Source organism: Takifugu rubripes, chromosome 6 (genome assembly GCF_901000725.2).
Source record: "Takifugu rubripes chromosome 6, fTakRub1.2, whole genome shotgun sequence".
Lineage (NCBI taxonomy): Eukaryota > Metazoa > Chordata > Actinopteri > Tetraodontiformes > Tetraodontidae > Takifugu > Takifugu rubripes.
Window position 1 is genome coordinate 7,286,031 of NC_042290.1, and position 21,117 is coordinate 7,307,147.

At 46.2% G+C, this 21,117-nt stretch overlaps 1 protein-coding gene across 3 annotated transcripts in view; it reads right to left on the reverse strand.

The window, feature by feature from the left end:
- The window catches only part of lamc3 (laminin, gamma 3), a 55,003-nt gene that overhangs the window by 27,634 nt on the left and 6,252 nt on the right, over nucleotides 1–21,117 (reverse strand). Inside the window, exons 2-10 of one of the 3 annotated variants that reach the window (XM_011604701.2) lie at nucleotides 19,367–19,671; nucleotides 17,692–17,828; nucleotides 11,873–12,003; nucleotides 9,960–10,126; nucleotides 6,144–6,332; nucleotides 5,293–5,410; nucleotides 3,321–3,419; nucleotides 2,822–2,958; nucleotides 2,325–2,444 (exon numbers count right to left, since the gene is read on the reverse strand). In XM_011604701.2, the coding sequence (XP_011603003.2) occupies nucleotides 2,325–2,444; nucleotides 2,822–2,958; nucleotides 3,321–3,419; nucleotides 5,293–5,410; nucleotides 6,144–6,332; nucleotides 9,960–10,126; nucleotides 11,873–12,003; nucleotides 17,692–17,828; nucleotides 19,367–19,671 (1,403 nt within the window). The remainder of the gene's footprint in view (nucleotides 1–2,324; nucleotides 2,445–2,821; nucleotides 2,959–3,320; nucleotides 3,420–5,292; nucleotides 5,411–6,143; nucleotides 6,333–9,959; nucleotides 10,127–11,872; nucleotides 12,004–17,691; nucleotides 17,829–19,366; nucleotides 19,672–21,117) is intronic. The other 2 variants (XM_029837049.1, XM_029837050.1) reach the window with 2 other exon arrangements.

Genomic DNA, 21,117 nt, shown 5'->3' on the forward strand with positions numbered 1-21,117 from the left:
GCGTGCCTTGAAAACAATTTTGATGTGACTGATGGAGCAACAGGGATTTACCCATTTCATAAATGTCTGGAGTATTTGGAGGAAGCCAGAGTGCATGCAAATGCCCCTGGCCCTCAGGGGATTCGAACCTGCGACCTCCTTCCCGTGAGACGTGTGTTTCCCGGTGCCTCCAACCATGTCAGAAAGTGATATTTGAAGGGTGTCTGTCTGTCTATTTATCTGAAAGGTTCCTGCCAAGCGTTTACCGCAGGTAGAACATCTAGTTCCCACAAGAGCTTCACAATGTGCTCATCACACTGTGGCTTCAAGGCCCCAGAACGCTTTAAATGACCTTTAAAGTGACCTTTTTCAAAAGTCTCATTGCTAGACTGCATTTGTAAGAAATCTGCTTCTTGCTCTGCTCTCAGCTCTCTGCCAGCCATCTTCCCCCCCCCCCCCCCCATCCCTCTGATGAGGACGCCAGGCGGCAGTACATGCAGATCTGGGTGCAGGTAGCACTTTAGAGCTTTTAGACAAATCCGAAGCTTGAATCAAAGTGACAACCGTCCTGGAGCTGCTCTCCTAGATCTCGGCTCACCGTCTTTTTTCCGCCTCACCACAAAGCAGCCATATGCTCCTCTGCCTTCTGGAGAGGAAATTTCATTAAAAATTCCATCTTTCTTTCAGCCACGCCGTTGCTTCGGGCTTAGCAGGTCGGCCTGTGTCGCATGATATGAACAGGATCAACGTGGCGAGTCCCTCAACAGATGGTTGTAAGGACTCCTGTTAGATGAGCCCCCCCCAGCGCGAGCCAAGTGAGCCGCAGTTACCGTCCAGCGAATTCAAGTGGCAACCACGGTGGTTGGAGGGAGGTCAAAGCGTCCGTTCGGGGTAGCGAGTCACGTTGGTCCGTGATTATTCATGGCAGCCACACCGCAGCGTTCAGCCTGCCGGGTCTCCGCGGGGACTCCGACCGTTTCGTTTTCCAGGATCAGGCGGTTACAAGTGGTCATACTGGGCTGATTGTTACTGGGAATTCAGAGATTCATTTACAACATTTGGCCCTCAGTATTTTGATATTTCTGGAGCTGGCTGAGCTCCTCAGATGTCTCTCAACTTAATTCAATTAAAATTAAATAAATAAAGTGCCCGGGTGAGTGAATCCTGACAGCTGTCGCAGGAACTGGACGACGGCGGCAAATACAGTTGCAGAAAAAAAAACACAGGAAATACATGCTTTTAGAAAGCATGTATCTTTCTAATATTCAGCATGGACTTGTCACTCAGAATTACCGTCTCACTTTGGTGGCGAACACAGCAGAGGGATTTCAGCAGAAATAGAAATTAAAAGTAAAGAGAGTCGGGCACTGCCAAAGCGTCTGTAACTCTCATAATCTTTAAAGTAACTGCTGCGAAAGAGGGGGGGGGGGGGGGGGGGTGAGATCATTAAAGGGGTGGCAGCCAGTAGATTTGTGAATTTATTATGTGGAGGAACAACATAAACAAGTGCTGCATGGAGCAGATAAGCAGACGGCCACAAAGCGGCTCTCGGCCAGCCGGGCCGGCTGTGTGGTGGCCTCCAGAGAACACTACTTAGCACGGAAGGAGGAGGAAGCATCAAAAAGCCTCATCTACGAATCAAAATCACAGGTGCCCTGTTCTTCTGCATCAGAAAGGCACTGGTGCGCGTGAGCGATGATATTTCACAAGCTGAGACTGACCAGGCTCCGTCACCCCTCCGTCCTCGCAGGCTTTTAACCGTCTAAAAAAAGCTCCCTCCAAATAGAGTTGTTCTCTGTGATTGTGCGAACTGGGCATTAAAAACCTCCAGGATGCGGAGTTAATGGGATTGCTCCTTCTCCTCCCCCCCCACCTCCTCTGGCTGTGGACTGTGCTGGAGCTGGAGGGGCTGCGAGTTGATGTCTGGAACCGACTTAGCCGGCACAAGAAGAAGCCAAGCCAATTTTCACTCTGTTGCCTCTCCAGCATGGCCGAGACATCCAATTCCGTCAGGCCTTCGGTGGCGGGGCGGCTGATAGAAACGGGCCCTAAGTCCTGTAGCTTGGCCAGCTTATTCCCTTATCTGCTAATGGTTCCGATAGCGGATTGAAGGAAATTGTGTCAGAGTAACTGCTTCACGTCTTTCTGCCAAAGAGCCTGATTAATCTCTCGACTGACAACAGAAACACATTGAGGACTTTTCACCGGCACTAATATTATTTACATATTAGCAACAGCTGTAGGAGTTCTCAGCTAATAGGATAAAGGCCAGAACACCAAACCATAGCCCGACACCCATTTGTCATCAAAGATGACCTCTAATCCCCCCCCCCCCCCCGACTCACCAGGAGCTTTGTAAAAGCCAATGTCATCCTCAGAAAGAGGCAGCAGGTAGACTTCACCTTCCTTCCACAGCAGGGGGTAACTCTGCCCGCCAAAGAACTCTCCCAGCCAGCCGTCCTGATCTGCAGGCAAAAGAGGGGGAAAACTGCCAATCACCCTCCATCCTGGGATTTTTTTTTGTCTTTGGTGAAAATAATGAACAGAGGCAGCAGCAAGGACACCAAGAGGAGCCGTGAAGGGAAAACTACGTGTATGACTGATAAATACCTGCAGGTATTTGGTAATAATATTTCCCTCATGCTGACATGAATCTCATTTTTGGGTCGATTTATCAGGCGTTTGTTTTGGTTATATGAACGCCTCGAGACTCCAACCGCGATGAGGGGAGGAAAAAGACAGATTTTCCTTTTCTCTGAACAAGATGGGAACGCTGATGATATGATGTGAGTGCAAGGGATGGCGGTCCAGAGGGAAGACACTTGGTCTTGTTGGGTTTTACCTTCCAGGAAGTCAGAGGTGATGTTTGCCACAACATGGTGACTGGAGGAGGAGCAGGCCAGCGAATGTCCGAAGCAGAAACACGCTTGGCAACCTTCCGGGTTGACTCCTCGGAGGTTGTAGAATCCCGGCTTGCACCTGTACGGGCACATGCACGCGCTCGTGAGGCACCACCTTTGATGTCCCTTCTTGTCGCGGGGAACGGGACTCCAAAATGACCCGAGCTACAAGCGCTAGCGTAGCGAATAAACAAGAGCGGGGCTAGAACATATCACCGTGCATGAGAGGGGGGCCCTGCTCAATGATCCGTGAAATCTGGAGAAAAACAACTGGGAGCACTTTTGGTAAAAGCATGAAACGTGCGCACGTAAAAAACAAATCAGGCAGAGGCACGACCTGGACCTCATGCCTTTGTTACGTTTGAGCACAGGAACAGGAAAATATGGGATTCACAAAAATATGGGAAACGTGCACAATTACCCCAGCAGCGCTTCACAGACCTGCCGCAGCTTTGTCCCTCCACGTTGGCCTTACAGTCGCATCCTCCGTCTGACGGGGAACAGTCGCCCACACTCCCGCTGGGGTCACACTCACATGGCCTACCGAGACATGTGACAGTGAGAGTTGTGTGCACTGAACAAGCTGGACAGGTGAGGCTAATGGGGGGGGGGGTTCTCTCTGGCTTTTTTTTTTTTTTTTGTTGTTTTTTATCCAACTTTCACGACAAGGGTAGGTAAATGTGATCGTCTCCCTGACGACAGCATCCGTTAGCGGCCGCTCCGATGTAACAGATGGCCAGGCAGCCGGTTGTCTTGCTCAAGGACACTACAACAAGGAGGGTCCTCCTCCTCCTCTCCTCTCCCTCCCCCCCCCCCGTCTCCTGGACAACCAGTCAAAACATGGACTTAAACAGCATCCTTGACAACAGCGAGTGTGGCTTCTGCTGCGTTGAAGAGCGTTTGATCACCTTCGCTGATTGATCACTCCTGTTCGGAACTGTAACAGTCTTGTTTGTAATGAGGCTCCATTACAAATAATTCAATTATGGGGGGGGGGGGGGGGGTATCCGTGCTTGTTTCTGCTCCAACGGTCTGTGTAATTCACACCTCAACCCAACAGACTGATTTCACTTCAAGAACAAGATCTGTGTGTGTGTGTGTGTGTGTGTCTATACACGCACGTTGGCTTGTTAGACGTGACCATAATAGAAATGTTGTTTATATGAATACTAAATCTGGTCAGTAAATATTATGGTCAGTAAATCACTCCAATCACTGCTTTTTTTCCTTGTTAAATATACCACTCAAGAGGGTGGGGGGCACATCAACAAATATTGATAGGAAGCGATGGTTGATATGCAGTTCTGCACCACCACACATTTACATTCCCCCGACATCCTGAACCAGTCAGTGAGAGCAGAAACAGACTGCTAATGACCCCCCCTCCCCACACACCATAATATTAAACTGGTGCCGCAAAAGCCACTGTAAAAGTTCCCATCCAAACCAAAATCCATCCGGACATAATGAGGTGCGAGACCGATGAACCCGTCCACGTTTATCTGTAAATAAAACATCGGGTGTCGTCCTGAAATCATCCTAATTAACAGCATTGGAGCCCAAAACAAGGAGGTGGAGGATTAATGTTATCTGGCCTGATTCCTAAAGTTTCATTTATAAACTGTTTGCTTTTTTTGGAAACTTGATTTCCACTCTACTTGATTTCATCCCAGGTAACATCTTTGTCTTCCAACACTAGCAAAGCTGAGACCCCCCCCACCCCAAAGCTCCTAATAAACACTTGATTTCACAATTAACCTGGTGACATTAGCATTCCCATGGCAACGATTTGGCAACCTTGACAAAGGACCAGAATCCACTCTGCTCTGGCTCCTGAAGGGAGGGTGAAAAATGAAATAAAAAAAGCGTTTGAATGGGTCGCTGCATTTTCCGGACAGTCGGCAATATTTTGGTTCTTTTCGGCCATTTTAACCTTAAAACAACTCAAGACAAAAACCACCATTGCCTGTAGATTTCAAACCCATTTTGAAACCTGGCCTTATTTAATCCCATTAGATTTGCTCCCACAGCGCTTGCTGTAATTGGGGAAAACATTACAGCATTGGGGTTGCGCCGCTTGTTAGCACTTTGATGCTATATTTGACGCCGTGTGTTACACGCTGATAAGGAAGTCACTAATTCACAGTGGTGTCAGAGAGAAATGAGAATCAGCTTGTTTACGGCTGCTTTCTAGTTTGATAAATTCAGGCTCGGGCCCCTTTGATGGGAAAAGAAACTGCAAAACAGGGAAGATTTATGAAGTGAGTGACCGCAGCAGCTGTTTATTTCATTTTAAGACGCTCTGTTTCACAGGAACACGTCTTTGCCCTTCTTTTGCTCATCTACGTCACTTTTGAAGGCAGTTTTCATCATGCGTCGTGTCGGAGCATCCGTCTTTATGCGGGTTCCTCACCTGCAGCCGGCAGGCCCCAGCGAATGGAAGCCGGCCGCGCATTTGTCACACTTCTCCCCTGTCACGCCAGTTCGGCACGCGCACTTTCCCTCCGCATCACACTGCAGGCTCACCGAACCTGGACGTGACATCGGGGAAAGAACAAAAAAAAACTCCATCAAGAGGCTTCAGAATCCATAAAGTGTTAAACTCATTCGATATATCATTATTCACGTGGGAGGGTTAACAGCATAGCTGGTATCGAGTTGCTGCGCAGCTCCCAGATGTTAGCACAGAGTAATCTCACTAGGTTTGACAAACAAGAGAGAAAGATGAGAATAGGAAGCTGATGGCATCTGCTGGTGTTCTGTCAGGTTAATGGACTCCAGAAGCCTCCGCGGAGCCGCCGTTAAGTTAAAGCTCATGTGCCTTCTTCAGTGTTCCTTTTGTTTGCTCTATGGCGCTGTAGCCTGGAACATGCACACTTCACTTAAGAACAGGCTTTTTTAAATTAAATATTTAATCTCAGGACCTCCACTGATGAGGTTCAGAGGGGGAGGATAATGACCTCTCTGGGGGTTATTTGGTAAATCAGAGGTGAGGATAATATGGGCGAGGTGTGCAGGACATGAGCGATCAAGCTAGTATGAATTATGAATAGTTGGAAATTCACCCCACGGGCAAGGTTCTGGGGGATAAATAATGCAGAATGGTTCATGATTAAAAACACTGGCACTAGATTTCCCCTAAACCCTATTTGGCAGTTTTCCCATATTTGTAAATAAAATAAGTTCAATTACTATTTCTGTGGATAATTTTATTTGCATGGATTATGGAGGCCTCACAGGTGAGGAGGTGTGTGTGTCCAGTACCGTTAATATTGCAGATGCAGGGCAGGCAGGGCTCCTCAGCAGAGGTTCTGTAGTGGTTCTCTCTGCAGCGCTCGCAGTGGGGCCCGTCCGTGAGGTCTCTGCAGCTCAAACAGCGCCCCCCACTGCCGGTGCTCCGGTACTGCTCCGCGTCAAACACACACTGGTCCGACCTTCCGCTGCAGTTACAGACTGGGAAGATTAAAAAAAGAAAAAGTATTGGGCAGATGTGGATAAGAAGGCCGATATAGACAGAAGGGGGAAGGAGGGGATTGTGCATTGAGGGATTGGATGATAATTTAAAGGCTTCGTTGCTAATCTCATTTCACAGGGGCCAAATGAGGAGCCAATCTACTGTCAGGGGGCACTTAGATAACAGTAATTCGTGTTTATACAAGAGCAATTTGCTTAAGTGATAAACGATCGCAGCTCTCACATCAAATCCCTCCTTAGTTCACCAGTCACCCTGGGGGAGGAGTTTGGCCAAATTGCCCATTTTATTATGAATCACTCATGATTGTACTGCCAATAAGCAAATGATTATGCCTTCATTAATAAAGAGTCTCGGCAGATTTCACCTTAGTTTAAGGGAGAAGACCACCTCCTTGTATTAGAAGATAAACTGGGATTATTTCCTGTTCTATAAATATAGACGGGATAAAGTATTCGGCTGTGGATTGAACTAATATTTGTCCATGAAATTAGAATGACTGAATGAGTCGACGGTTATGAAACCAGTGTAAATGCAGACTAAATGAGCAGGATGCTGGTTTCTTATTGGAGGGGCTAACAAATATATACCGTTGTAACATCATGTATGAACACAATATAAAATTAAGAATGTGGCATTAAAATTTTAAGCCTTCAGAACACATCCACAGAAAAATAATGAGTCCTGGGTCTGCGGTCGGGGCTCAGACGGGTCTTACAGAACCTGATGCTGGGTGTGCAAAGGTGCTGCGGCACCACTCAGTTCCTGTCGACACCGGTGAGCAACAGCAGCACGAGCACGTCTGGCCGCCTCGACTTGTCATCTCCAATCCACTCCATCTTAATCCCGCTGCCGCCGCTGGTCTGGCGAGCGGGTTGGCCGGGTGGCAGCGCCGTCTCCAGCAGCACCGTCTTTGACTCGATCAGAGGATGTCAAGGCGTGATGGATGCATTTCTGCCAGCAGAGTCTTGTAATGAATCAAGGAGCAGTAATTTGCGTGGGTGCGGCCTTCGCTCACGAGCGTTTCGCTCATCGCATCATTGGAGCCTTAACAACGGATATACTGGCGCCAGTCGCCTGTGAGGCTTGTGTCCAGGGTAAGATGGAGTCAAACCGGTAGACGGGCGCTAATAAGCACGCTAAAAGTGTTGTTTGTGATCCAGGTAAAGTGTGTGGGACGATGCCCGCTACGCAGCGTGGTGGAGCAAATCCCTCAAGTTGTTTTTTCAGTGCTTTCTAAACATCTTCAAGCCCCCCGACTGTTTGAACAAGCACGTTTAATCTGCCCACCTACGTGCTCTGAGCCACACGCTCCAGTGAAACCAGGCCAAATAGCACAGCCAAGGCTTTGCGCGCTAGCGACGAGGCTGCGCTCGTTAGCACGGAGCGACTGCACATCACAACAGAACTCCGTCACCAGCATCGCAGCGAAGGGGCAGAATTGGTTGGTTTTAAGTCCGATATTTTCTGTCCAGAGGCAGGAAGTGGACACGAGCCATCCGTCTTCATTCAGTCCTCCGCGGTTATTACGTCTGACCCAGTCAGGCTGTTGCTTGTACAGGATAAACAAAGTTTTCAACACAAATGTGTAGGAATAGAACCCTTTTTGCACTGGACAGTAACTATACAGACCATAATAAGTCTGCCTTGTTTGTACCGATGGATTACAGACCTGACTGCAGCGAGTGGGCCCTTGAAAAGCCCCCCCACCCCCGAGTTAATGAGTATTTGTCACTTATCTTGGTTAAGATTTTCACCTTTTCACCCTCACAGCTCAATATGTTGTCACATGACTCAAACCTAAACTTTGGGTTTGCGTCCCAGTTTTTTTTGGACCAGTATTTCCGGTCTTTGGAGCTGGCGTCTGCTGGAGCAAGTGTTCCTGCAGCTTCTGGGGGTAAAAGCCCTGACGTTAACACTCGCAGACTGCTTTGTGTTCTGTCTGTTCTGTGAAGGGAAACACGATTCGGAAACAGCAGGTCAGTAAAATTTGGCTGCGTGCGCTCCTGCCGCAGCGTCTCTTTAAAATTGGTATTCCCTGGGGTGGGTGGGGGTGCTGAGGGGCGCTTCAGTTCTGAAACGCTGCACACAAGCCCTGTCAGAGCGCTTGTGATAAGCTCCGGCACTCACGGGACCGCTGGAACATGGCGCAGCTTGGCGTTTACTGGAATGTAGAAAGAATCAACTGGGGCGGGGGGGAAAAAAAAAAAAAATGCAAATGCTTTGGGGAATCCTGATGCTTCCTGTACGTTTAATCAATTCCAACAGCAGGACGCACTGGCCTGGAAGTCTAAAGAGGAAGTGGAACCTTGCATGTGTGAATGGATCACTTCCTACCACTGTTTGGGGAATACAACCGGGACCGTGATCCCTGCAGGCGCAGTAATTACTCATTTTTACATCTAATTTGGTGGAAAAATGACTTGTGTAACCAGCCAAGACAATAGAGCAGCAGTGGTGATAAGAGGCCGGCCCGTGAGGAAGCGGAACGCTTGTATATCAGTGTGTTTAGGCTTAAATGGGGCCGTTGTGATAAAGGCGCCATAAACAACAAAAAGAGAGATATAGAGTCTTTTATCTGAGCCCACAACATTTTTAAATTGCTTATCATTTCTCGGCTGAAAGCAGCTATATTATCAGAATATTCCAGGTTCTTTGACTCTGCTGCAATATACAGTATACTCCGGAAGGCTCTTTCTATGGAATCACATCTATGGGTCTCTATAAAGCCGCCCCTGTGTATTATAGTGGTTTTATTCATTTTCAAATATTAAACGTTTGACTAAAACAGGGTAGATAATCCTCCCAATTCAATTAAAAAGCAAATGAAACATTAGTCTGTCAACTTGGACGTCGCCAGTTAATATCCGTGAACACTTAACCTGCACATGCCATCATCAATCTGGACTGATGGCGGGCTTGGATAGAAACTGAACCCACAGAACAGGTTTGAAATACACGCCGACGTTCATAAAAGCTCTAATTTGCCACCTGCTGTTGCCGTTCATGCTGTTCCGAGAGCACTAACGCACAACACTGTTGCTACCGCTCGGGTCCAACTATTTACATATACTCATCTGTATCATCACATACGTTTCCCCACTCTGCATCACTTTCATGTGCCATGTTTTGATCCACTAATACAGTCCATTGATTAAGTGGAGTACACTATTCTATATAAAACACCATCTGCCTCCTATCGGGAGCAGCGGTAATTAAAAGCAGATTGCTTATGGGCCACGCTTGATGTTGTTTGGTCCTTCAAAGATTTATAATTAACCTCAAAGCCCCCACAGACCCAGAAATGGGTCTGAACTCTGCATATTTAGATCTTATTCTTTTAGAACAAGTTTGAAATGTATATAAATGTATACAGAAAGTTAAAGAAAAAAAATATATATGAATGTTCTAAAGCCGCTTCTGCTCTAATGAGCGTAAATAGCGTTCACCACGACAGGATGGGTTCAGACCTCCAACTGATGGATTCATCTGTCCGTCCTTTGACGGCAGATCAGAGTTTCAGCAAGTTTGATGTTCCCTGATGGATTTTATGCAGTGAGCTCAACCTCGTCGCTGGAGGTGGTGTTTTGGTCGTGGCAGCTACTCACTCAGGCACTCGTTGGCGGAGTCCCCGGTGGCCCTGGCCCAGGGTCTGTCCTGGTAGAAGGGGTGACATCTCTGGCAGTCGTCCCCCGCTGTATGATGCTGGCAGACGCAGAGCAGCCTCCCCTGCTCGCCCTCGGAGCACTCGCTAGCGTGGCCGTTGCACTTACACCTGAGGGAGGCAGAGACGCTGGAAAGGCTGGTTCCACGCACACGTGTCTTCTCAGTCTACTTCTCAGGTGTAAATCTTGCATTAGATCGTAGATGATGTGCTTTTCTTTCCCATTTGGGACACATCAACTGTGGACTTACTGTAAAACTAATATGCATAGTTGAATATTCAAATCGCCGCATTAAATCTGATGTGATAGCCGATTTCCCCTGACGCGTGCACGCTGCACCCGTCTGCGTTTAATAGCTTCTGGTCGAGTCGGCAATTTAAGAAGACAGTGAACAGAGAATTATGGGATGTTTGCCTCCTCTAACTCTGGATTTCATGAGTACATTGCCAAGACGAGGTCCACAAATGGACACGTGGCACGCGCGGTCAACAGGTCACATGTTGCCCACAGATCTATGCAGCATGAGCTGAGCCAAAGGTCCCAGATAGCGCTGAGGTGCAAAGGCATGTGTAGCGTTTACGGCTAATCCGCCACGGTGCCGCAGTGACGCTAAGCGTTTGTGACAGGTGTCAGATCATATTTGTGTTCTTTCTGAAGGCTTCAGCTGAACCATCGAGTTGTCCGCTCCTGTCCACAGCCCGGTCCTTGACACCGTGTCCCGTCTCATTACTCGGGATTACAAACCTGAGGAAGGTTGACGTTGGCGCTAATCTGATGGCAAAAAGGGCGACGGCTTGACAACAAAGTGTTTGGAAAAGAATCAGGATCCTACTGTGACTTAGTTTTTAACCGCCCACACCTTCATACTGCACGTTTCCCCGGACGCAGAATTGATGGATTTATTTAGCTTTCCTCCTGTCGATGCTCTAAAGTCGACTCTGTTGCTGCTGCTTGATTTTTTTATGGCTTCCGGTCTTTGTGCGTCCAGTCCCTCCTAATTACTTCAGTCACATCATTGTCAGAACTCAATTGTTGATGTTTTCCTGGAACAGAGGTGATGAGCTGGATCAGTGAGCCGTTCCTGGATTACGTTAGAAAGATTCCAGCCGATGGAATCACACGCCAGTTACAACAGCTGAGGCAGCGATGTGGAGTGATGAGATATTGCGATCTTGTCCCATTATCCGAGTGATTTGTCTTTACCTGCCACCTGCTTTTTTCTGAGTTGACAATGTGTGATGAACAGGCAGCACTCATGACCAGTCGCCGCCTTTTTTAACAGGATCTGAGAGAATTCAAGGCACATTGCAATAAAGAACCCAAGTAATAGGGTTGAGGATCGATGAGGCTCCACATTAGGTGGTAATTAGATGTGTTTACAACCCCATTTACACATTTTCTGACTCCATAGCTAAGCAGCTCCCCATACAGAGGCGGTATCAACATACTGGCATGTGTAAACAATGGCAGGTGTACACATGCCAGGTCAGCAGGTGGTGGTAAAGAGCCAGACGTGTACACGTAGGGGCACTTTCATCCTACTTGCGCGAGCTCAGTTGCCTGCAGCACCCATTCTCAAAAACGCTCCGTTTTGTATTTACAAGACAATGAAAGGAAGAGCGTTTTTGAACCGCAACACTCCGTTGCCGGTTTTCTCATTTCCATTTTAAGGCGCCATGACAGCCAAAGCAGAATGTCAGTTTTGTGTTGCCTTCGACTTCTTTTGCTGAAATAAAAATCAGCTTGACTTTTCCCATTTCTTCTCTGGGGGTCTGCAATCAACCTGGGCACGACCGCGTATGCCTTCAACCCGTCAGCCTCAACTCAGGTGGCATAGCTTTCTGGCTAGCTCTTACCTGCCCCCCACCGAGAAATCAGAGATGCCATAGAAGTAGGAGCGCAACACTTTGGGGTCCTTGAAGAACTCGTCCCCGAAGGTGTTGAGCCTGTCCAGGGAGATGAGGAGGTCAGTTGCCGTCACCCATTCCTGGGAACAAGAAAAAAAAAAAAAAAAACATGGTGGTGATGAGGCCCAACAGCATGGGAGGGATTCACCAACCCGTCCACGTTCACCTACTTACTGAAAGTGGAATGAAGGAGAGTCAGCAGGTGGAGGAAACGTCTGAGCCGCTGCCACTCAAGGAGGCAGATGGGGAGTAAGAGGAGCATAAAATGGGCTTGATTTTGAAGTGATTTGGAGAAGAGTGATGATAGATTAGACAGCAAAAGCTGACAGAAGATGAGAAGTGGGAGGGTTTATGGATCAAGGGCAGGAGATGGGCTTGATATGCCAATGACGGTGCTAAGAAAACTAAAATTATCACTGGAATAGCAAGGAACACAGAAATGGAGGCTTTTAAAAAAGAAAACCCGACTGGAGTACAATCTAAATATTAAACTTTCACTGCTGCGATGAAGCAAGAGTGGGTGAAGGAAGTGGAGAAAGGAGAACGCATGCTGGGGGAAAGCAGGCTCAGAACCTGCAATAGCGGGGAGGGAAATAAAAGCTAAAAGATCCTTTTGACAGTGAACAGAACCACCTTTAAAACAAACAGCTGGAGAGGAACCTTCTGTCAGCTTTTTGACTGGGATGGCTGAAAGAAAAACCTGCTATGTTTTACATTCTGAAGCTTCTCCCAGGTGGTTGCTTTGAAACACGGCTATCGGGGGAAAAAATAAAGTGGGCAGTGGACAAAAAAAAAAGGAGGGGAATTCCATCCTTAGTGTTGCAACATATCAAATGTGGCTCGTACTACTCATAACATGTAGATACGCATCATAAAAAGACTAAGGTTGCTGAGACATGGGGAGAGAGGAAGGGTCATTTTGAATATGGATAGCCCAGGGCATTGCGGGATGCTTCAGCATTAATATACAAACATGGCTGCTTTGATAACGCAAGAAATGTGAACATTTTTTTTTCCCTCTCCATGAGGTTGTTTAGCATCAGGCAAATTCTGTATGTATCAGAGTTTTCTGCAGCTCATTGTGAAGAGGAGCAGAAAGTGGTGAGTGCTCTTTGCATACGTTGAATTAAACAAAGCTAGACTTCAGGCTACATAGCATAAAGAATTATTTTTTAGTGCTCCACATCAGAAAAAAAAATGTGTACATATGACAGTTTTTGCTACTTTGACTCTTGACAACAAAACTCGCTGTTGGGCCGTCTGGGACCCTCTTCAATGATATAGTACATTACTAAAAAAAAAAATTGGTTGTACTTTTGGCTAGATCAGAGCCATCATAAGCTGAACATATCTAATGTCTGGGGACTGTTCTATCATATCTGCCACTTCTGCGCTGCTCCACAGCAAAGGTTCTCATGCTCCAGGAGCCCCTATGAGGTCCATGTGTGTGGCTCCCAGAGACATACCCCTGTGGTGCCCCGAGGTCACCGCTCCTTATTGGAACATCTGTTGTCAATAAGCTGCACATGTTACCGATTAATTTAACCCTTGCATGAAAGGTGTTGCCACGGCTACCGGGCTTGTGTCACATTAGTTTAACACACTGCTGAAGACTATTGGGGATTAGGCTTGAATTACCCATGTACTAACTGCAGTAGAGAAGCTAAATCTATCATTTAGAAATGGCTAGCTGGTCACTCAGACCCCGACGTTCCTCTCTTCCCACATTGTTCTGTTCTCTCAGCTAGCTAGAGTGCACTTCAGACAAGCCATTTGCCTCGACTATCCATCGAGGAGCTGCTTTTTTGTACCAATTGTACCTACAGTGTTCCAGGATTGAACAGAGTTGGCTGGCGTGACGTTGTCCCCATCCTTGACTTTGCTCCTACTTGACACCGCACAACTCTGTAATGGGATTTGGACGATACCGAATGACACCCCCCCGATGTAGTCGCTGCTGAGAAAACCGAATTTCTCCTTCAACGCGATTTTTCCAAACTATGATGTGGAGTCGTAGATGAAGGTCAAATTCTGGCTAATTGAGACAATTAAAGAAAATGAAGATAAAGAATTTAATTATCCGAGTTGCTTGAGCTGTATTAAATTATTTCTTGGATCTGAAGCCTTCCTCGGTCTCCAAAGTTGAGACAAAATGGTTTGGTAGCGTTGATCAAATCTCGACCGTTTCATACGGCGCGTTGAGGTTCTCATTATTCTGCATTTCCGCTTTAACAAATACAGCTGTTGCAACATTCTAAAGGCATTGTTAGCATTTCTAAACTCTTACCCACAAAGCCAGGCACGCCGCTCCCTCCCATTCATCACCGACGAGGAAAAATATGTCATTAGTTATGCTTGATAGGACAATACTAATTGTATATGAAAAAAAAAGTAGACATAGCTGCAAATATCACTTTGCTGTGCTGAAAGGGAGCAGTTTCTCCGGGTTAATTAGCAGTCAGCCCATTACTTAATATTTGTGCAAACTGCAGCAAAAGCTTAATTAACTCCGATTCTCATTTGCTTGGAATTTTGGCTCGGGATACTGGAGCGACGCCGACGTGGATGTCGACAAGAGTGGCAATGAGCCCGTCAGTGATCAAACAAGCATGTAAGGAATCAGGCCACTCTCAAACTTTAACACAGCTTTTGTAGGACTTTCACCTTCCTCTCCCAAATCCCTCCCATCTCTTCCCTTTGCACCAATTTTCCTGTTTTTTCCACCTTCCAGCTTTAGGCTTGAGCGACTGTCACCGCCTGCAGTTAATAAGTTCTTTTTAATTTAATTGGTGAAGTTCTGTGCCCTCAATATGTACAGCGACCCCCCCGTGACATCGTATTCATTGTCATTCAGGCACCGGAGCCCAAATTTGCCACACGGCTTTTCAGCGCCACAGGGAGAGCGGGAACGGACCGGTGGCAGAGAAGACCCACAACCTGTTTTAACTGATGACTGAACAAATTCAATTTGCACCACAGCTTTGATCTTCTGTTTGATTATTGGGAAGAGAAGGCTTCATAAATAGGAACCCATTTGAAAGCAGCTCAAGAACCATCTAAAATACCATAAATGGGTGTTTTTGTTCCACATTAAAATATGGGCAGACAAAAACACACTGGATGGCTGATATGAAAGAGAACCCCGTGGTTCTATTCCATTTACATGACAAACAACTGTGCATTTAAGTGTTGCCACTTTATATCCAGTCTAATTTTCCCCTGACCTCTGAGTATTATAAGAAAGCGCTTAAAAAGCAGCAGGTGAAGCATATGAAACATCTTCAAACCAGGCACTTGCCAGACAGATACACAATTGCAGGAGGGATTAAAATGCTAATAAAACAGGCAGGATGCACGTCCCGTTTAAGTCTCATGCAATATGCATGGCTCTGTGTGAGCCATATGCACAGAGAACACACAGCAGGCCGCGGGGAGGATCATTTTATACTCTGTGGAAAGAGTGGTTTTCACCCCTGACACAAATAGCCCACCCTCATTTTTCTGCATGAAAAACCAACTGATAAATGTGACACGTGTGAATAAAACACTTTGAAGGCAGATTATGATGTGCAATTTGAAAAGTCTTTTTGATGGTTTCTAGCCTAAAATATGCACAAAAGACAAAATATGCCTGACTCAGGACTTGGATTTTAAGTGCACATGACAAAAGTGGAATAAATGCTCAGGGTGTCTCAACACCACAACTACAAGACCAAGGGATGATGGGAAATACATTGCTACATGAAAACAAAATGGACATGATAGTAATGCCATTTCAGCTGCCCCAAGCATGGAATAGCAAGAACCAGTGAAAGGGAAATCCCCAGCAGCCTAAAATCCTGCATCCAAGAGAAATAAGCTCCATGTGCACATATCTAGGCATGCACCGAGTGTGGCAATAATACTGATTACCGTACGCTGGCCAAAATTAAATATCATTTACAAACCAACAATTGTTGAGCACTCCCTGTTTTTATTTCCTTACAGCCGAGCGGGAAACGCATGACGCTATTAAAGAAAATAACATTTTTCTTTTGCGATCAACTGTGTAGAGGGAACAAAAAAAACAACCCCTTTTCTAGAGTGCTGATACATCTTTGGCATTTGTCAATACACCCACCTGTTCCATCAGCCTCAAACTGCAGCCCAAGATGGGATCTGATGAAAATGATGGTGGGAGAGATTGCATTTTATTCTAATGCGATGAGGCAAAGCCAAAAGTGAGAGGTGGTGTGAAGGAAAGGGCGTTATGAGGGATTTACTATTCGATTGAAATTTTAGCTTCTATTGATGTGCTCAATATAGGTACTTCAAAACATATAGTAAAGATACACAAATTCAGGTTTTTCATGTCTGTTGCGTTTGCATATTCTGCCCATGCCTGCGTGGGTTTTCCCCAGCTCCTCTGGGCTCTCCTCAGATGTTCGGAGATTCTGAATTGCCCCGAGGTGCGAGTGTGTGAGTGAAAGGTGTGTGGCCTGGGAAGCCCCATGACCCATCCAGAGTGCATTTCTGTCTTTTGCCAGGTGACTGCTGGGATGGACTTCTGAAACACAGCACCCCCTGATAGGAGGCACCAGTGGTTGACAAATAATGCATGGATGGCCATAAATATTGCTCATCCAGCGCACAATGAATGATGCAGTCTTGTTTGGCATTTTTTATCCCTGAACAAATAATGCAACTCAATTATTGCAAATGACTTACCAATATGAAGGCAAACAACTGAAATTCTTTTCCGACAAGTCGGCTCAACTAATCTTTTATCCCACTGCTTCCAATTGTTTCCTCACCAAAAGAAAAACAAAAAAATGCCCATCATTCGGTGTTTGAGTGGCAGACATTAAAGGCAAAAATGGCTTCTGCTGACTCGCTTGGTCCTGCTCAAGGTTTCTTCCTATTAACAGGGAGTTTTCCTTGCCACTACCAAACATTCTTGATGCTCAAACCAATGGCTGACTGACCCTTTAAGGTGTAAATGTACTGTACCATAAGACAGCCTGACAATACATTGTTATAGGCCCCTTCATTGGTAACAAACCTAGCGAGGTTAGGGCAGGTCATAGGTACGACTCGTCTGTGCAAAACTAGGACTCCAGAGTGCCAAAGTCAGACCGCCAGTCCTACGGAGTGTTTACTTCATGGGAAAATGAGAACATTGTGCTCTCCCTCTGGGATTTTTTGCAACACCGATGCATCCTTGATGTTATTGTGACGGCAATCACACGTGGGACACATTAGCCTTGAAGTACTTCTCCCAGAAACATCACTAAAACCCGCAGTTTCCCCAAACTGACAGAAAAAGGTTTGTGATGTTGAATTTAAAAAAACATAAGGCTGTATGCGCTTACTTAATTTCATATCCCCTCTGGCAGAAGCCTGGGTTAATGTCCCTCCTTTGTATACCTGGTTTTTACACTGTATTTAAACAACAGTCACAATGGTAAGGCCTGGCAGTCATGTGTTCGGTACCAGTTGATCAGTTTAATGTTTCATCCTAAAACCTCTGATACGTGACGTTTAAATTCAGGTCAAAAGCCACATTGGTTAGTTATAGAGAATGGTAAGATACTGGTTGGTGGCGGTTCTGTTGTTGACGGACCAAATCCTTCTGGCAGGTTTGGTGGACTGAGCTCTCCTCTGCAGAGTAGAATACAGAAATGGAATGCTAATTTCTATTTTCACCCGTTGCGGATGTGAGTGGTCCCTGTGAGGAGAGATGATGGGGAAGGGGGGGGGGGGGGGGTGGCTTTTAAAGCTTGGCGCACCTTCTTTTCCCAATTTAAAATGGGATCAGTCAAGAGGAAGGCGAGCTTCTTTCTACTCCGTAGGAGGTTCCCAGGGATGTCACAGCACTCAGCGTGCAGAGGTTGATGAGAGGGGAGGTTTTGTGGGGAGACAGCATCTGGCACAGAAAGCATGTGGGTGGGGGTCAGGTTGGGCAACAGTGCAGCGGAGGTGTGAGGTTAAAGATTTAAAGTAAGTGTGCAGACACACAGATGTGGAGGCTTGAATGGATCGCAGCAGCACTGCTCCATCTAATGAAGGCAAATTAAACAGCCTGATCTGTCATTAATGGGCAACTATTAGACTCAACTTCAATTCTAGTCAATATTTATCAATTTAGCACTCTAGCATCTACCAGCTCTTATTGGATGATAATTGTGAAAGCTTCTGTTCCACTGTAAGGTCCTGCCTGCAGCTGTATTGTTGAAGACAAAAAGCACAAAGACATTCCACAGTGTACAATATATTATTCACCTCCAGTGACAAGCACTTGGGTATAAATTAAACCACAGTGTGCCAACGTTCCACTATGCATACCACAGTATTCGGCCATTTTATTATTTATTGATCAAAGGTGAGCTGGAGCCTGTCCTAACAGGAACAAACCCTCGAATGGGGCGTGGACACCATCAAATTCAGTGAAGCTAATGCACAAGTTTAAGTCTGTGGATATACCTAGAGGCAACCCACATGGGTACATACATAGTTCCACACACATGCATGAAGGCTTAATTTCCTCCTGCACCATTAAATACACAGGTAGATCAGAAATCAGGTAGTAATGAGGCTGATGGAAGCCTGCTGACAACAGCATTGACCAACCACCCAACCTCTGGCCGCAGGTCGGGACTGGGTAGTGAATGTTTCTTGGAGTTTGTGTGCTCTCAGCTCAGCCTCCGATGCCCAAGAAACAGCTTCCATTTAGCGGTCGTTTGCATTCATTTATGAAGCACCATCTCATGCCGCTCCAAAAATCACGTCCAGCAATTTTTGCTGAATTATCCATTGAGATTTAAAGGAAATTGCATCGACTACTTTCCGAGTTTGACTGCGCTTGGGAAGAGGAACAGGTGGAACCACAGAGTGAGAACCTGAACCTTTTCTGGCACCTAAAACCCTCACAAATGTGACTGCAACTTCCAGATCTGTTGGTCTGCTACTGGATGTCATCCTCTCATAAACAGCAGCTTTGTTATTGCTTTGGAGTATGATGTTCTGACTCCTCACCCCAATTCGCTAATTTGACAGTATGTTTTTGTCCAATGTTGTAAGCAATGCATCCATATAAATACAGCTTAATGGAGTTTCTTTATAGCCAGGAAAAAAAGCAGCAACCCTAGGTGTTGGAGTGGGGAAGCTGGGAAAGGACATGTTTATTCACAGGCTCGTCAAAGGAAAAGGCAAGGGCTGAATTGAGTGCTTATTTACTTTTTTTAGCCCCGCTTTCCTATACCCACCACTCCTTGGCTCTTTCAGGCGGCCCCCATTAATTCAGCACAGCCCTCTCGAAGCTTCATCAATGTTAATCAGAGTTAAACATACCGTTACATTCTCCCCACCACTGCTTTAAAAGTAGCTTCAGGCTTGTGTATGTGCACAGCTGTAATTTGTTTGCATATGTATATACGAACGGTCTCTACAGTCGGTAGTCGTCACCTGCAGCAACAAGCTTTGGTCGAAGTTGTACGCGCTGGGCCGTCCCTCCAGAGTGGAGAACGCCACGTTTCCTCCAGTGAGGGGAGAGATGTCGCTGAACTCGTCCGTGCAAAGGGCACTTCTCTCGTCGTCTCCTGGGCGGATGTAAGCATTTGCCTGCTTCCCATAGGTCTTCTTGCACGAAGCACTGTAATACTGGTAAGGCAGCCAGGGTCCTTCCTCCTGGGTGCGCTTGTAGATGGCGAAACTCTCTGGCCGGCTGGTGTAGAATTTCAGCCTCACGTACGTAATCTCGAACGCCTTCCCTGTGGAAAATGCAGACGCGTGCGATTAACTTTAAATGGAATCACTGACAGACCCATTATAGTTAGAGCACTGCTTGTTAAGTGAGAGACAAATACTGTAGGGTGGCAGTTCAGGGCCCAGGAGCAAAGACAGGGACGAGGAAAAGAAAGGGCTATTATTGCATTACAGGGAGATGGAAAACAATGGGGGATAGGTTTAATTTCCCATGCCTCCGTGCAGGATAAATGAATGTCATTCCTTGAGGTGTAGAAGAACACCCTGGATTATTTTCTCATCATCTAGACAATAATGGACCCCCCCCCAATCACACAAACACTAAAAAAAAAAAAAAAAAAGACAGGGAAACACTTTTACTCTAAGAAAAATCTCATCTACAAGGTGGAAACAGCATGAAAGTCATAGAAACATTCCAAGGGGAACTTGCTGTGTTTGCAGCAGTTACACGAACACACGTATGAGGTTTTGGAGCGAGGCAGCTGCCCTTGACAGGCACACTGAGCTTTTGGCCTGTGCAAGGGCACCTCAGCAGCACTCCGAAAATGTCACTGCACAGCTCTTGCTACCAGCCCACTTTGATTGGTTTGTTACCCATTTAAACATCACAATCGAATCTCTCATTAAGTCAAACTTGAGAATTTACCAAAATATTGTGCAGCTATGCATTTCTCATCTCTGCAGCTATCTAATGAATTGTTTACTCAGAACCTGAGGTCATTTCACTTTCATTTGCCGGGAAAAAAACAAAAACAAAAACACCTTACATTAAAAAGCAGCATAAAATTGGTATTGGGTTCTCCTTTTACGAGAGCACACCGCATGTTTATGTCAACACTGCAGTAGTCTCAAAAAAGGCTTCGAGTGCGTTGCGTTTTTACAAAGCCACTAAAAACAAAAAAGTTGGTTCCAGTGTAGTTACAGAAATGACAGAAGTCAAAGCCCAGCTGCTGACTGCACAGACAACTGTAAACGTTCTGTTTGGTCTAACGTCTGGAAGTTGTAGAACTCCATCGTGAGTCAGACAGCAACACCACAGCTGCTCTCGCCTGGACTCAGACTAAACCTTTCCAACAGACAGAGACATTTAAAGTGGATTTATTCAAAGTGATTTTTGTGGTTACCAAGTGTAAAAAATGAGTGCAGTCACGTCAGCATCAAAGAAACGTCTCACATGGCTGCCAATAATCTGATGGAGGGGGATGGAGACTAGTAAAAGAAAGACTGATACTTTAAGTGTTTCACATTTTAAACAGGATGTTATGTTTTTCTGATGGTGCAAATAAGCAGCTGTAGAACAACTGTTAGCATGCTTTTGTCAGAGAGACATGACCCCAATTTCTTACCAGAAGAACCGCTGGGCATTTTTGCATTTCCCACCTCCCCCATCCCGTCTCCCATCCTCGGTATGTTTTCTTTCGTCCCCCCAAGCAGCCTAACTCCCTCTATTT